At 35.0% G+C, this 17,136-nt stretch overlaps 2 protein-coding genes across 2 annotated transcripts; both read left to right on the top strand.

Annotated features, from left to right (window-relative positions):
- The first annotated feature begins 9,844 nt into the window (after window positions 1-9,844).
- Window positions 9,845-10,723, top strand: LOC113295124. The gene has a single exon (XM_026543476.1). It carries the CDS (start codon window positions 9,845-9,847, stop codon window positions 10,721-10,723), a length of 879 nt encoding a protein of 292 aa, XP_026399261.1.
- A 787-nt stretch (window positions 10,724-11,510) lies between these two features.
- LOC113298259 (cysteine-rich receptor-like protein kinase 2) lies at window positions 11,511-14,827 on the top strand. The gene is made up of 8 exons (XM_026546956.1): window positions 11,511-11,978; window positions 12,314-12,717; window positions 12,814-12,939; window positions 13,025-13,152; window positions 13,253-13,466; window positions 13,627-13,858; window positions 13,946-14,096; window positions 14,199-14,827. The coding sequence occupies exons 1-8, from the start codon at window positions 11,587-11,589 to the stop codon at window positions 14,511-14,513; spliced, it is 1,962 nt and encodes a 653-aa protein (XP_026402741.1). The 5' UTR covers window positions 11,511-11,586; the 3' UTR covers window positions 14,514-14,827.
- The last annotated feature ends 2,309 nt before the right edge of the window (window positions 14,828-17,136 follow it).

Here is a 17,136-nt window from a genome sequence, read left to right as displayed (position 1 = left end):
TTATACTACTATCAATTTTCAAAACTCAATTTTGATTTTTCAGAATTTATGTTAGGGGAGAAGGTTGATTGCGATTCAGTTGGCAGAAAAAGAGGAAAAAGAGAGAAATGTTATTGTCAAACGAAAAAAAAGGCAAATCACTACGGAGAGTAAGATATCCTTAAACAGTAAAAAGATGATTGGATTATGTGTTTCTGGTAACACATTTGATTGGATTTCGAACATTCATCTTATGGTTTGGGTGATACGGTGACATTTATCACAGCAAGAGATGAAGCATTAAGCCAACTGCAACTTGGGTGGAAAATGAAGACGGAGAAGACAATGTTGAGAAGGGTGGGTTAGCTAATTAAAATTGAGATGAAGATATGAGTATTTGTAAAATTGAGAAGGAGATACCTTTGATTTTGTTTATACCCACTTCGATTTAGCCAATTAAAAACAAGATTTATCTGAAAAACAAAAAAATCCCCAAAACTGGGAACTGTTCTTGGATAAATCTCGATTTCCATCGAGAGATTTTAATCGGATTTTGAATCTAAGTTCAGTTTTGCATCCAGCGATCTATGTTCTTCATACCCATTTAAAGAATTTTTAAAAGCCATAAACTTCAATTTCTGTACCTGTACCGTGAGTCTCTAATGGCGGCGCTTTCAGTGGGAGCCTGGGTTTTGGCAAAAACACAAGAACGGAGGCTACGTTGACTTTCAGTGGTTTCTGGTGGATTTTTCTTAGTTTGAAGGGCAAATCTCAACTTTTGATTTTAGTTTCTCAGTTCAAATCCATAGGCGAACCCAAAACCAGAGGTTAGAAAACAAGTTTCGATATTTAATCTTTGAAGCAATTGTCATATTCAATTCAAGAAGGATATAGGGTTGGTGGTTTTATTTTAAATTGAAGGTTAAGTATTAGTCTTAATAGTTAAATCCAGATTATACTCGACTTTAATCTCTGACATATATAGTCTTATTCATTTTCAACAAGAAGACTTAATCCGTTTCAACTTTTGAAGCCTCACTGGACGTGCAACTTTTGATAATCTCAATTATTATTTGGATCTTTGGATTCAGAAATTTGGAGATAAGGAAATAAAAAATTTCTTACAGGGGGTTAGTCCTCGAGTGATTTCGGGGGAGTCGAGTGTATTTTAAATCTCATGAATTTTGAGAGAGTTTGAGAGAGTGTAGGGAGTTTGAGAGAGTTTTGTGTTTTTGAGTTCAGGGAGTTTGGGGGAGTGTAGGGAGTTTGAGAGAGTTTATTAGAGGGAGTTTGGGGGAGTTTGAGAGAGTTCACTCCTAACTCATTCTCTTTTAAGAAACAATAAACCCTTATTTGCAAATAACATTGATCTTTAATCAAAAATAAATAAATGAAAATGATCATATCTCTGTATCAATAGTATGTTATTTTGTGCAACGAGATAATTTTTTTCCCTTCAATTTAACGGTCTCCATACAATTCTAACTCCCTTTGTTCACGAACATTTTCCCACATATCATCCGCTATACTCTTTCTCCATGCATTAGCTTCTTGACGTTGTTGTTCTTGAGTTTGTTGTGTCAAAATTTCATCGTCATTTACAAGCGTTGATGGATGGCTATCTTCCTCTTCCTCGACCAGAAACTCATCTGAACGGCATTCTTTTCGTAAGAAGTTGTGTATGCCTGCACAAGCTGTCATTATCTCCGCTTGCACCTGATACGGAAATGGAGGTTGAGACTTAAAGATCAAGAAACGAGACTTCACAACACCGAACAATCTTTCAACTACATTCCTCAAAGAAGCATGACGCATGTTAAATAATTCTTCAGCCTTTTTCGCATGATTACCCGTACCAGAAAATTCTTTCAAATGATAACGTTGGCCACGAAATGGTGTTAAACAATATCGTCCGTTTGCAAACCCACCATCCCCCAAGTAATATTTACCTGAATAAAACACAAAAAAAAAACTTCGTCAAGTAGAACCCCAAAATATAACTTAACCAAAAAACTCAAAACTTCACATTAGGTAAAAGTAAAATTACCTTGCGGTATTTTCAGTCCATTTCTTTTTGTCATTGCGTCGTTAAGTATTTTCGAATCATGAGCAGACCCTTCCCATCCACTGAGCATGTATATATGCACTCCAAGTCGAAGTTGCAAACCGCTAACACATTTTGAGTTGTAATTCCATGTCGATTCCGATAAACGGCTGCATTTCTTTTCTCTACCATTGCTGGGATATGTGTACCGTCCATAGCTCCAGTGCAGTCCTTAAAGTAAGGATAAAATCGTGTACTCTCACGAATTTTGAATGGAGTTGCACTTGTTGGCTTAGCCATCATCCTCGGAGCTATAGAATTTAAAGCTCGCAACATCTTGTTGAAGTTTTTACTAACTGTCCACCGAGAGCGACCAAATGTGTCACGTATTGTGCAATATCGTGAACTTTGGCCAACAACGAGTAAAAATGTACCAAGCATTTCTTCAATAGAAACACATCTTGTATCACATAATGATGTAGTTTCTCTAATGATACAACATAGTTTTAGAAAAATATCAGGGTACATCCTATAACTTCTTCGAAAGTCTTATGGGTCTAGACGCAAAAATCTCCTTATATAGTTATATCCAAACAAAGTAATTGGGCGTCTCATTGGTCTTTCAATACGCTGACTTTGTACGTATTGCAATTGCTTGATTATATCCATCAACCATGAATGCACCGCTGAAAGTATATTCAAAAATATGGATAGTTCAAATTCATTATTGCTGCTTACCTCTTCATCATCACTGCTTTCTTCTTCTGTATCAAAGTCTTCATCTTCACTATCAGTAGATAAATCCAAATCAGACATGTTCACCTAAAAGGATGATAAAAGTACTTTTTTTTTATTAGAATCATCATTATTTCAAAAGCATAAAAGTATATGTATATAGAAAATAAGCATATAGAATATAAAGTTCATAAATTCAATCATAGTAACCATAAAGATGTCAACCCATAAAATTAGTAGCAATCAATCCATAACAATAAGTTCTCAACTAGGAGAAAAGAAAAATTAAATACTAATAGTTATGAAGAAAAACGATCAAATGTTGTAACTCTAAAAGCCCATTAAACCTAATAGAAACTTGCAAAGATGACAGGTTTATGCTTTTAACTTTGAACCAATCCACAACTTTCTCTCTTCAGGAGTAAAACATATGAATAAGTTCTTCTTGTGATTGTTGTCCAGCATTTCAATTACTTTCAGCTTATCTTCCAAAGAAATTTCATTCATGCCATAAACAAGATCCCATACTTGGTTATCTTTCTTATCCTTATCAATTCTGCGCATTTCTTTTTCAATTTTGCGGTCTTCTTTATCTTTCGCAATAAGAGCATGCATTGAATCAATAGAAGAAGCAATCGATGAACTGTTGGCAATCAATTTCTCTAGATAATCAGACTTCCCATTAGGATTACTTGATGTAGAAGAGTCACCAATGTCACACCTTGGTCTTTTCTTTGGTGTCGTTTTTCTGACAGGAATTTTCTTTGTGTTCATATCTTGAGTTTCATCTTTATCTTGTTCATCACTTTCCTCTAAGTCATATCCCACGTATGATATGTTAAAAGCATTATCATATTGCTCTTGTTGAGTATAATCAACATCGAAGTAATCATCTTGTTCATCTTCCTTATCACAGGTTCTAGCACTTGTACCCTCATGGGTAAGATCAACTGTAACTTTTCCAGAAGCACATTTATTCCCAAAAACAATAAGCAAGTCACCATAGTCTTTACCATTATCTTCCCTTAAGTTAGTTTGGTTTGGATGACTCTGTTAACATTCAAAAAATAAATAAAGGATAAAGCATGGATTAGAAATCTGCACAAAATAGAAGAAAAAAATATCAAATTTAGTTTTCAGTAAGTAACACATACATACCTCAAAGTAATTGTTCCACATCTCGTCGGATCCAGTAATCATCTTGTTAGCATCATCCCAACCGAATCCAGAAGTACAAGATTTAAACAAATCCTGGTATTGACCAAATCTAGTCTTCAGCCATCTATATTTCCCTTTATAGTTCTCAAAAGATTTGTCACAACCACATGCTTGGTTAAGTTTTGGAAGTATCTCCTCTTCCACTATTCTCTTAGTAAAACATCCACTAGTGTCTTTTTTCTTTTCAAGTGTAGCTTCTACCAACAGTTCCAATAATTTCTCAGTCTCTCGAGTTGTCCATTGTTTGTAATTCGTAGTCACTTCTGTTTCCGGTTCCGTATTCTTATTCTTCCTAACATTCTTTTTCTTCTTTTTGTTTTCAGCAGGTTGGATGGATTTTTCCATTCTATGGTGTGACATGTTAGCTACATTAGTACTTAGACTAATACTAGAACTTAACAAAGCAAGATAGTAATAACACCAAACAGTCTAATGTAAACATGATAAAAAATGTGATACTAGATTACACAGTACTAACACACATAGCTACTTAGCCAAATTGTTAATCAAAGAAAATTCCTTAGCAACTCCTTGCAACAAAAGCACCGTATGAATTGGCTAAAACACGCCAATACGGAATGAAGTACGCCACTGTATTGAACTTTGGCATATAGAATAGAAGAGAAGTATGTGTATAAATAAGAGGACTTAACAAGTGATAGTGATTCTCAATGATACCCATACAAAGTAGCAAGCCAATTAATGCATGATGACATAACAAATTATGAAGATAGCTGTAAAGTAATTTTGTTTCACCGAAACACAGTTTCAGATTGTCCAATCTTTGCAGTACTAATACTTACCTGATCCTCTTGAAATTTTTACGGTACACTTACAACTCAATATTCCACAACACACTCAAAAATCATAGCATTCCAACGGTTCATTAAAAAGATACATTACTCAGAACCCGACTACTTTCAATACGTGCATACAGAATTCAGTTCCGGATTTATCACACTTTGGTGTACTTAAAGTGATCAGAACTTCATGAAATTTCTAAAGTAGGAAACCTTCATATATACAAACATCATACTAAAATTTCAGCTTTGTCCGATAAGCGGAGAATGAGATAATTAGGAATCAGTCCCCTATTCGGGATTTAAACTCAGCAGACCATAGTCATATATTGTGCAAGCTTTGCAGTAGCAAACGTGACCTGATCCGCGTGAAATTTTACTGTACTTCTATAACAAGGTAAACTACGACATACACAAATTTCATCATATTCCAACGGTTGAATTTAAAGATATCATTATAACAAAAGCACCGTATGAATTGGCTAAAACACGCCAATACGGAATGAAGTACGCCACTGTATTGAACTTTGGCATATAGAATAGAAGAGAAGTATGTGTCCAAATAAGATGACTTAAAAATTTATAGTGATTCTCAATGATACCCATGCAAAGTAGCAAGCCAATTAATGCATGATGACATAACAAATTATGAAGATAGCTGTAAAGGAATTCTGTTTCACCGAAACACAGTTTCAGATTGTCCAATCTTTGCAGTACTAATACTTACCTGATCCTCTTAAAAATTTTATGGTACACTTATAACTCAATATTCCACAACATACTCAAAAATCATAGCATTCCAACGGTTCATTAAAAAGATACATTACTCAGAACCCGACTACTTTTAATACGTGCATACAGAATTCAGTTCCGGATTTCTCACACTTTGGTATACCTAAAGTGATCGTAACTTCATGAAATTTCTACAGTAGGAAACCTTCATATATACAAACATCATACTAAATTTTCAGCTTTGTCCGATAAGCAGAGAATGAGATAAATAGGAATCAGTCCCCTATTCGGGATTTAAACTCAGCAGACCATAGTCATATATTGTGCAAGATTTGTAGTAGCAAACATGACCTGATCCGCGTGAAAATTTTATTGTACTTCTATAATAAGGTAAACTACGACATACTCAAATTTCATCATATTCCAACGGTTGAATTTAAAGATATAATTATAATCAAATCATGCAATTTCTTACCAAGATCTTTTGAACCACAAATTAGGGTTTTGACAGAGAGAGAGTACCCACAAAAAAAAATTATACACACAATCAAAATAAACAATCATGGAGATCAAAGATATGAAAAACAATCAAAATAGTACACAAATCAAACTATTATAAACAATCATGGAGATCAAAGAAGAAAAAAAACATACCTGGAAAAAAACGTTTCCTCTTCTTTATCCTATGGTTTTCTACGCACCAAACTCCTTCCCAAATCTCTACTCTTTTGAGATATTTGTTGTGAGACCAAAATACACTAAAAACTCCTTCGAACTCCCCAAAGCAACCAACTCCCTAGTATTATAGGGTTTTATGACTAACAGGGAGTTCAAGAGCTTTTTTTAAACTCCCCAGCGACTAACATGTGTTTTCTAGAGAGTTTAGGAGACTCCTCTAAACTCCCCCACGACTAACGGAGATTTGGAGAGACTCCCTCAAACTCCCTCAGGACTAACAGGAGAAAACCTAAATACATTAAAATCTCTCGAACTCTCCCACAACTAACCCCCTGTTAGAGACAGCTTGTTGGTTGTTTAGTTGGAGGAATTTATATTTGAAGTAATTCTTTTTATTGTTGGAGTCTATTTTTCTTCAAGCTGGAAGATTAGACTTTTGTTAATTTTCAACACCTTTATAGCCGTTGTTCTTGTTGTTCTTGCTGGAGCCTTTGCGAAATTTCCAATCAGGTCAGTTTACATATGCTTCTGATCCTTTTATCTTCAAATCATTATCTTTTAATTTTCATTCTAAATTTACCTATCAACTTCCTCAATTTCCTGTTTTCAATTTCTTTCGATTCTGCAATTTATTGTTAATCACTTGTTTGCTTTTCATTCTATTATCTTTGCTTAATCTCTCCTTAACTTTCATAGTTGGCTAATTTCTGTTTTTATTCACTCTATTTTCTGTCTGACCTCTATCATTTTTTATAAGTTTTATCTTACCTTGAGAAATAGTACTATCTACAAGTTTTTTAAGATGAACTTCTATCCTGGAATGTGCAGGGGATTGGGAAACCCATTACAAAAAACCATCTTAAATATCTTTTAAAGAAGCATAATCCTCACTTTATATTCTTAGCTGAAACCAAATCTTCAAAGGATAGTATGAATATACTTGCCAGGAATCTAAATTTCTTTGACTAGTGTGTTGTCCCTAGAATAGGCCTAGCTGGTGGTTTCCTTATTGCTTGGCATAATAACATCAAGGTTACCTGTATTGCTGAATTTTTTGACATATGTTTCTTTGATGTGTATGACTGCTTTAATAATCATTGGATTGTGATTTGTATGCATGGTTCTCTAAATGATCTAGGAAAGAAATTACAATGGGATAAAATCTTACATTTTTACAAAACTAATCCAAATATCCCTTGGATCATTATAGGTGATTTAAACTTTATTCTGCATATTAATGATAAGCAAGGTGGAAAAAATGATTCTCATGTTAATAAATTCATTCATGATAATATTCAGTCTCTAGGTTTGATGGACCTTAGATTCCAGGGAATACCTTTTACTTGGTCTAATAACAGAGAAGGACATGAAAACATTAAAGAACGTATTGACAGAGTGCTTTCATCTTCTTGTTGGTCTAATATGTTTACTGATGCAATTGTTAGTCATTTTCCTAGAGTTGGGTCTGACCATACTCCGATCTCTTAACATGCAAACCTGTTAAACAATTTGCGCATAAACCTTTTAAGAACCTGGCTGAGTCATGAAATTTTTCTGATATTGTTGCTAAGAATTGGAATTGTAATATTAATGGTTTTTTTGCCTTTAAAATTCATAAAAATCTAAAGAATCTTTCTTATACGCTTTCTAAATGGAACAAAGATGTTTTTGGAAACATCTTTCAAAATATTGATAAACTCAACAAGAAAATGGAATATCTTCATTCCATTAATCCTTTACCACTTGAAATCAAAAATACCCAAAACAATTTGGTTATCTGGTATAACAGAGAGTATGATTATTGGAATCATCTCTCTAAAGATAAATTTATTAAGGATTTTGACAGAAACACTAAAGTTTTCCATCAAACTGCCAACAATAGGAGAAGAGTCAACCATATTCATACTCTTAGGGATGATAGTGGTATTTGGATAGAGGATAATACTCAAATTCATAATATGCTGATAAAACATTTTAAGAGTATAAGTACCTCCTGTAATCCAAAAAACCTTGACATTTTAAGTAGCCTTATTGAGCCATGTATCCAAAATGATGAAAATGTAATGCTCGCAAACATTCCTGATGAATGTGAAATTAAGAATACGCTTTTCAATATGAATCAATGGGGCTCGCCTGGGCCAGATGGATATCCACCTGGGTTTTTTAAAGCTCACTGGGACATTGTAAAAACTGACATTATCAATCTTGTTCAAGATTTTTCAGGAAAAAGTACATTCTTAAAGATTTGAACTACACTTATATAACTCTAATCCCTAAAGTTCAGAATCCTTCCACTCCTAGTGACTTTCGACCGATTAGTTTAAGTAATACTACTTATAAAATTATTTCTAAAATCTTAACTAATAGACTAAAACCTTTACTGCCTAACCTTATTTCTCAAAATCAATCTGCCTTTATTCCTGGCCGTCAAATAACTGACAACATTATTGTTGTTCATGAAATCCTTCATCTGATGAAAATTTCTAAAAACAAAAATGGGAATATGGCTTTAAAAATTGATTTATCTAAGGCTTTTGACAGGATAGAATGGGATTTTCTAAATCAAACCCTTCTTTCTTTTGGTTTCTGTCATGACCGGTGTCATCTTATTATGCAGTGCATTACTACTACTTCCTTTTCTGTTTTGTTAAATGGTGTCCCGGGTGATAAATTTGTCGTGTCTAGAGGTCTCAGGCAAGGGGATCCTCTATCTCCTTACCTGTTTATTATTTGTACGGAGGTTCTTACTAAGCTCCTCTTAAAAGCTGAAAAAGATAAACTAATCTCTGGGATTAAAGTTACTAATACTGCGCCTTCCGTTTCTCACATTTTCTTTGCCGACGATTGTTTTCTTTTTTCTAAAGCTAATCTTAATGAAGCTAAGAATTTAATGAACATCCTTAATACTTTCGGTGAAATGACTGGTCAAGTCATTAACTTTAAGAAATCGGGCATTTATTTTACGCCCAAAATGCATAATAAACACTGTAAAATCATCTCAAAAATCCTTAAAGTTAGAAAAATCTCTAAAAATGACAAGTACCTTGGGACTCCTCTTTTCTTTGATAGAAATAAGGTTAACAACTTTGAACCCTTGCTTAATAAATATTATGGTGCTCTTCAAGGTTAGATTAGGAAAATGTTTAACCATGTTGTCTGTACTGTTCTCATAAAAAATGTGCTTAGATCTTATCCTAATCACCAAATGCAATGTTTGTACTTTCCTAAAAAAACTTTAGATAACTTAGACAAAGTTCAACGTGATTTCTGGTGGCAAAAAAAGAATAAAAAGAAATGTTATTATCCTAAAGCTTGGCCTAGTATAACTAAAGATATTCGTCAAGGTGGACTAGGAATTAGAAATCCTCATAAACATAATCTTGCTCTTATTACCAGATTGGCATGGAGATTACTTCATAATCAGGATCAACTGTGGTCTAGAATTCTAAAACACAAATATTTTAGGAATCACAATCCTTTAAGAAAAAACAGAAAGCATAGGATATCCTGGATTTGGTCTAGTATAAGAAAAGGCCTTGAGGTTATTAAATCGAACTATACTTGGCAGGTTGATAACGGTTTAGGAGTTAATATTTGGTATGATATTTGGCTACCTAATCAAAATAATCCCCTTATTCCTATTATTATTGATGATAATATGCCTAAAACTGTTCATGATTTGATCTGTAATGATGACACATGGGATTTTAACCTTATATCTAAATATGTTGATTATAATTCACATAATGCTATAAATTATGTTGCTATTAACCTTAATATGCATGATAGGATCAGATGGAATTCTACCAAAAATGGTGAACTCACTACTAAGTCTGTTTACAATTTTCTTACTGATCTGAATATTGATAAAAATGAAGCTAAATTTTGGAAGCAAATTTGGAAGTTAAATGTTAAGCCTGAAGTTAATATGTTCTGCTGGAAACTTGTGTATGGTGCTTTAGCTTTAAGACATAGAATGTCTAAGTATGTTACTACTTTGAATTCCTTCTGTTTGTTATGTGATTCAAATGCTGCTGAAGATGAATGTCATCTTTTTGTTAATTGTCCTTTCACTAGGAAAATCTGGGATGCTTTTCATTTGAGTGACATATATAAGCTGCAAGGTTCCTATGATGTTATGATGTGGTTTAACTACTGGATGAACAGCAAAATTCTTACTGAAAAACATGATAAAATATCTTATGTTATATGGTCCATTTCGAAATATAGAAACAATGTGAATTTTGACAATGTTATACCCTTGCCTCAAAAGCTTGTTGATTCCATTAAAATTTATTATCAGAATAAAGTTTATCCTAGTGACAACACTTCTAGGCATGCTTCTCAATCCTTAAGAAATCCTGACACTGATATTCATACCAATTCCAGTCACAACTTTGATTGGTTCATTCCTTTGATGCTTCTTTTTCTGAGGATAATTTCACAATGGGTTATGCTATCTCCATTTTGGATAAAACATGAAGCAAAAAACAATGTGGTGCAGGCAGAAACTGGGCAGCTTGCCCCTAGATGCTGAAGCAAAAGCAGAGCTTGAAGCTCTTAATTGGGTGAAGGAGCTAAACCTCAACAATACTTGTTTTATCAATGATTGTCAGACCTTAATGAAGATCATGAATGGAGTGTCTAGTCCTGAAGACCAGCTTTGGAGAGCCCAAAACTAGCATCAATAGATGCAGATATTCCATATATATATGTAGTTCGGCTTTTTTTTTTGTATAAACCTAGAAAGTTTTTGGATTTCGAAGATAGACTTGCTAAGGAAGTGAGAACTAGGGATATAACATATTACTCTACTGAGAACATGAGCTTATATGATAGAACTAAATTTCTAGAAAGGACTAATCTGAGATTAGATCCTATTATATGTAATATGCACTCTCCTTTATAAATAAATAAAAGTCTTCTTATAGAAAAAACAACTAATGGCGGCGCTGTATCAGATATGGGAGAAGAAGAAAAGGAGGAGGAGATAAGGAGGACCATTCGATGGTTTTTACTTTTCTTTCTTTTTAATTTTAATGCACGTGTCAAAGGATGTAACGTTGTGATGAGGAAAAATTATACACACGGATGTCGCATGAGAGTAAAACTAAAGGGGTTTTACCAATTAACTATTTTAAAAGGGGTAATACAAATTAGGTATCTTTTTTTGTGGGAAACACAAAATCCCCACCTTTTTTATATGGTCAATTTTGGTTTCAGAATTGGATGGTTTTGTCATTTTCATCCATCTCGTTGTATTTTAAGATATTTTCTTGTTGAGCAGACTTATTTTAATACTGAAAAGCTAAAGTAATTGCTTTCTTCATCTCTATAAATAATGCGTATGATCCACTACTCTTCTTGTTCAAATTCTTATTTCTTCTCCAGGGAAACAATATGCCTTTCTTCTGTGCGTTTTCAATAACTCCATTGAATCAACTACTGGTATTATTGTTATTATGCATAATGGTAGTAGTAAATTCAGAACCTCAGATAAACCTATTAGACAAAGGTTGTAGCTTATATAACGCAACAAGACAATCATTATTCTTCTCGAATCGCGATTCGACGTTTTCAGATCTTCGTAAGAAATTGAGTAGTGGTGGTAATATTCGGTTTGCAACTGCAAAAACAGCTATAACGTCTGACCCTGTATATGGGATGGCACAGTGCAGGAATTACCTCTCTACTTCTGACTGTTTATCTTGTTTTTCTGCTGCTGTTTCTCAAATTCGAAATTGTTCGTCTGCTAATGGCGCTAGAGTTATTTACGATGGTTGCTTCTTGAGGTATGAATTCTGTTGTTTCAATCATTACTCTCATTAAAGGCATATATATCTATGACAGTCCATACCTGTGTTGGTTCGGTATATAATGATAAAGAAAGAAATCTAGAATTATTGTTCATTCAACTTTTCAAGGATTTGAGAATGTTTGTCTATCATCTGACCAGCTGCCGTCCTGGCCTATAACTTTTTATTGGCCTTGTTTTTACTAACTAGAGGACCATATCGGTCATCTACCGTTGACTAGAGTCAAAGATCAACTAGAATATTCGGCTACTTGGCTACAACTTATTTTTTGAGAAAAATAAAAAGCGATTAATTGGTTGGTCATGATATAGGTACGAGAGCAATGGATTTTATGATCAGACAACACTCCCCGGTAACTTCGGTACTTGTGGTAACAAAACTGCATCACAAGCAGGTGCTTTCAATACATCAGTTGATGGGTTGCTATCAGACCTTGTCATTGCAACGCCAAAAATAGTAGGGTATTTTGCAGCAACAAAGAGAGAAATAGCCAGTGGGAGTAACAATTTTGTATACGGTGTGGCACAATGTGCTGCAACAGTGAGTGAAACTGGATGTATAGATTGCTTAGCTGTGGCACTAAAAAATATAGCAAGTTGCCCTCCTAATACTGAAGGGAGAGCAGTGGATGCAGGATGCTTTTTGAGGTATTCGAATACGGCGTTCTTCAGCGACAACCAAACAATGGAACTCGCACCTTTCTTGAAGACAAAAGGTAAAAAATGGTTATACTGAACCAAATTAGTACGTAGTGTGTGTACTCCTCGATGTAACTTACGCTCATAACGGGCGTGATATGGAATTACTGCAGGAGTTTCAACCAAAAAGAAAGCTGTCATTGGAGGCGTCGTTGGAGGGGTTGCTTTCATATTGTCTCTGGTTGCTGTCATTATATTATTGAAGTTACTCAAACGAAGACCTAAGGAGGCTCGTAAAGGTAACAGATGAATGCTTTCATTTAGAAGCTAAGGTACTAAAAATGTTCACTAGGTGTAACTGGAACGAAAAAACAAATTTTGCAGGGAATATTTTAGGGGCAACTGAGTTAAGAGGACCGGAGGTCTTCGGTTATAAAGATCTTAAATCTGCAACAAGAAATTTTAGTGAAGAAAATAAACTTGGAGAAGGAGGATTTGGAGATGTTTACAAGGTACTGTTTTTCCTTTGACATTTTAAATTACCTCTTGCAGTTTCACTCACATTGGGAAAACAAGAGTTGAGTCATTTTGAGTTGTTATGTTATGGTGCAGGGTATTTTAAGGAATGGGAAAATTGTTGCAGTCAAGAAACTTGCATTCATCCAGTCTAGCAGAGCAAAAATAGATTTCGATAGCGAAGTGAAGCTAATTAGTAATGTCCATCATCGGAATCTTGTTCGACTTCTTGGTTGTTGTAGTAAAAGCCAAGAACTAATATTGGTTTATGAATACATGGCAAATAGCAGCCTTGACAAATTCTTATACGGTATTATCTTCATTCTGAATTACTAAACACCATAACCAAATATTATTACCGCTAACAGTTAATATTTAAAATTGTAAGAGATGCACCTCCTGAAATGCAGAATGAAAACACTGGTGCTATTTCATCTATACTGATAAATAAGGTTTGCAACGCTTCACAGGTGAGAAGCGAGGGACGCTAAATTGGAAGCAGCGATTTGATATAATTGTTGGCATTGCCCGAGGACTATCATATCTGCATCACGAGTTTCATGTTTGTATTATACACCGGGATGTAAAGTCCAGTAATATACTTCTAGATGATGATTTCCAACCTAAAATTGCCGATTTCGGTTTGGCAAGACTTCTTCCAGAGGATCAAAGTCATCTAAGCACTAAATTCGCCGGAACCTTGTAAGTCGAAAGCTAAATGAAAATTTATGGGCTTTGGTGTAGCTAGACTTTTTCAATTTGAAAGCTGAAATGTAATTGTCATGTCAGGGGTTACACGGCACCAGAGTACGCAATCCATGGTCAGTTATCTGAGAAGGTTGACACTTACAGCTATGGTGTAGTTCTTCTTGAAATCATAAGCGGTCGAAAGAGCAACGATATAAAACTTGAACCTATGACTCAGTACCTTCTAGAATGGGTAATTTTCTAAATTTTACATTTCAACTTCATCTGTATTTGGATCAATATCTTTCTTTTGGTCGTTTTGTACTTATTTTGATCTAATTGATGGTTTAATCAGGCTTGGAGATGTTACGAGGACGAGACATTGATGGATTTAGTAGATAAAGATTTAGACGCAAATGAGTACGAACCGCACGAAGTAAAGAAAGTATTAGAGATTGCTTTGACATGTACACAGTCATCAGTTTCACTGAGACCAACAATGTCTGAAGTTGTTGTTATGTTGTTAAGCAGAGACTCCCAAAAGTTAAGTCCAACTAGACCTACATTCATTGATGCGTTTAGTAGGGTTCGAGGAGATACGTCCACGTCAACCGCTGGTTCATCCACGTCCAATGCCACTGTTTCATTTACTGAAGTCTCGAGCCGGTGACAATTGATATGTATTTCTACTGAAGTGTTCCATTTTAAGTCTAATCCGAACGCCTAGTGAAGGTGTACAGACATTGGTTACTCGTAAAAGCAGTGTGTAGAGTACTTACAATTTGGAATGTTTAATATGGGATTGAATAACATCCTTATGATTCAGTGTGGGGGAAATGGGATTAAACTGAGGCAATATAGCTTCCCCAATAAATATCACTCACCGCGTATGGTCTCTAACTTGTATATGTAGGGGAGAAAATAGTGAATTGGTTATGGATTCGATTAAGTAGTCAAACTAATAGCCAACATGTTTTGTTCTAAGACAGATTTAGCATCCCAAATTAATTACTCCCTCCGTTCCTAAATAATAGGCTGGTTTTTTTAAATAGATGTTTAAAAAAAATAGGCTGGTTTCCTAATTTGGAAAGTCAAATGTTACTTTAGTTTTCTGGGACCACTTTTCTCTTAACTTCTTTTGATGACAAGTGTCATGTGGACCATTTCACTTTACTTCTTTTGCTGACAAGTGTCATGGGGACCATTTCCCTTCACTTCTTTTATTGACAAGTGTCATGAGGACCACTTTCAATGACTAGTTCTCTTAATTTCCTTAATTTTCTTTAAAAACAAAACCAACCTATTAATTAGAAACGGAGGGAGTAATAAAATATGATTTCAGGTGAATTTCCTCTGTCGTGGTTAAAAGCTGAATCAAGCTCTCTTTTTAGAGCTTCTGGGCCCACCAAAAATATTTTAACCAATAAGACTCTTTGGTTGTTTCCCACCACTAAACTATGGTATTTTCGGCTTATTTCTTTATGCCCGTAATCATCACAACCTTAATTATTTCTCGCTTCTTTCCATCGCGTGTTCTCCTCTTTCACTCTCTTTCTTGAACCTTTGCGGTGTAGCTCTCGCTTCTTTCTCCTCTTTCACTCTCTTTCTTGAACCTTTGCGATGAACTGTTCCTGTAAGGGTTCTGACCCCTTGAACCTTTGCAATGTATTTCTCGCTTCTTTCCATCGCGTGTTCTCCTTTTCACTCTCTTTCTTGAACCTTTGCGATGAACTGTTTCTGCAAGGGTTCCGACCCCTTGAACCTTTGCGATCGCGTGTTCTCCTCTTTCACTCTCTTTCTTGACGAGTTGCGATCGCGTGTTCTCCTCTTTCACTCTCTTTCTTGAACCCTTGCGATGAACCGTTTCCGTAAGGATTTCGACCCCAACTCGTCATAAGCCCATGGGTAGAACTCAACTCGAAAACCGGCGGACTAAATGAGGAACGATTTTTTGGGGACCATGGTTTTTTTTGGGGGACCATGGTCCTATTAGGCCACCTATCATACAATGTTAAGGGATGTCCTAAAATCAGATGAGATTACTAATTTGGCCCTTACCCTAATTAAATTAACCCTAACCTAATAACTACATCTAACTTAATCAAAAAGAAAAACCTAAATATAATCCTAATCTAACCTAGCCGCACAAAAAAAAAAAAACAGTTTTGAGGAACTGTTCTCCTCTTCTTCTTTCCTCTTCCCCCATTTCAACATCATCTTCATCGATTAATCGTCGATTCATAAAATTTTCATCGTCGATTAATCAATCGACTATAAGAATGGTTCTTCGAAAGAAAACCAATAGACTCCCAGGAACAGGTCCCCCATTAGGACATCTAGCAAATCAGCCAAGTGATTTTGAGATTCATAAAGAAGTGGAAGAGCCAAGTGAATCCATAATCCAATATAATAGACGCAGTAAGAAGCCTGATTCTGCCATGGGACTGATTCGCAGGTATTTTCCAACAAACCCATACTTTTAATTTGATTTTGATTCGTTTAATTGAATAGAAATCATCAAAATAGGGTTTGAATGGGAGTTACAATGCGTTGTTCGGTTAGGACGAATTTCTAGAAAACCCTAGTTTGTTAACCGAACTTCCTGAAAGGAAGAACACGAAGAACAGTTCGGTTTTATAGGATTCAAAACCGGGTCACTGAACTTCCAGTTCCGTTAGTTCGTAAAAAAGCCTAAAACTTTTTTCTAACCGAACTTCACCAGTTTTGCAACAATTTTTTTCCACTTGTAACCGAACTGTGCAATTTTGCCCGCTATTTTGAGTTTTTATGTAACCGAACTGAGCTATCTTGTTCGGTTGGTTCGCATAATATTCTAAAACTATTTAGTAACCGAACTTTACCAAAAAATAAATAAATTTCAATATAACCGAACTATGTTATTTTGCCCTATATGTTGAGTTTCAATTTAACCGAACTTGTCCAACTATGTTGTGTTGCATACATGTGGAGTTCGGTTTATTCGCAAAAAACCTTGACAAACCGAACTCTTAACTATTAGTTACCAATGTTGAGTTCGGTTTATTCGCAAAAAAACTTGACAAACCGAACTGTTCAGTATTTGCACACATGTGGAGTTCGGTTTGATCGCAAAAAAACCTTGACAAACCGAACTCTTTACTATTAGTGACCAATGTTGAGTTCGGTTTATTCGCAAAAAACCTTGACAAACCGAACTCTTCAGTATTTGCACACATGTGGAGTTCGGTGTGTTCGCAAAAATAATACCAGGTAACCGAACATTGCACTGTAACTTTTGAAATATTGTTGTTGCT

Source organism: Papaver somniferum, chromosome 7 (genome assembly GCF_003573695.1).
Source record: "Papaver somniferum cultivar HN1 chromosome 7, ASM357369v1, whole genome shotgun sequence".
Lineage (NCBI taxonomy): Eukaryota > Viridiplantae > Streptophyta > Magnoliopsida > Ranunculales > Papaveraceae > Papaver > Papaver somniferum.
Note: the sequence above shows the minus strand (reverse complement) of the source record. Positions and strands in the feature narration are given on the sequence as shown.

Bases quoted from the DNA above. Each gene is read 5' to 3' on its own strand.
- LOC113295124 (XM_026543476.1), top strand. From the start codon at position 9,845: ATGCCTAAAACTGTTCATGATTTGATCTGTAATGATGACACATGGGAT.
- LOC113298259 (XM_026546956.1), top strand. From the start codon at position 11,587: ATGCCTTTCTTCTGTGCGTTTTCAATAACTCCATTGAATCAACTACTG. The intron at 11,979-12,313 runs GTATGAATTCTG...GTCATGATATAG, and splicing joins TACGATGGTTGCTTCTTGAG to GTACGAGAGCAATGGATTTT. The intron at 13,859-13,945 runs GTAAGTCGAAAG...TTGTCATGTCAG, and splicing joins ACTAAATTCGCCGGAACCTT to GGGTTACACGGCACCAGAGT.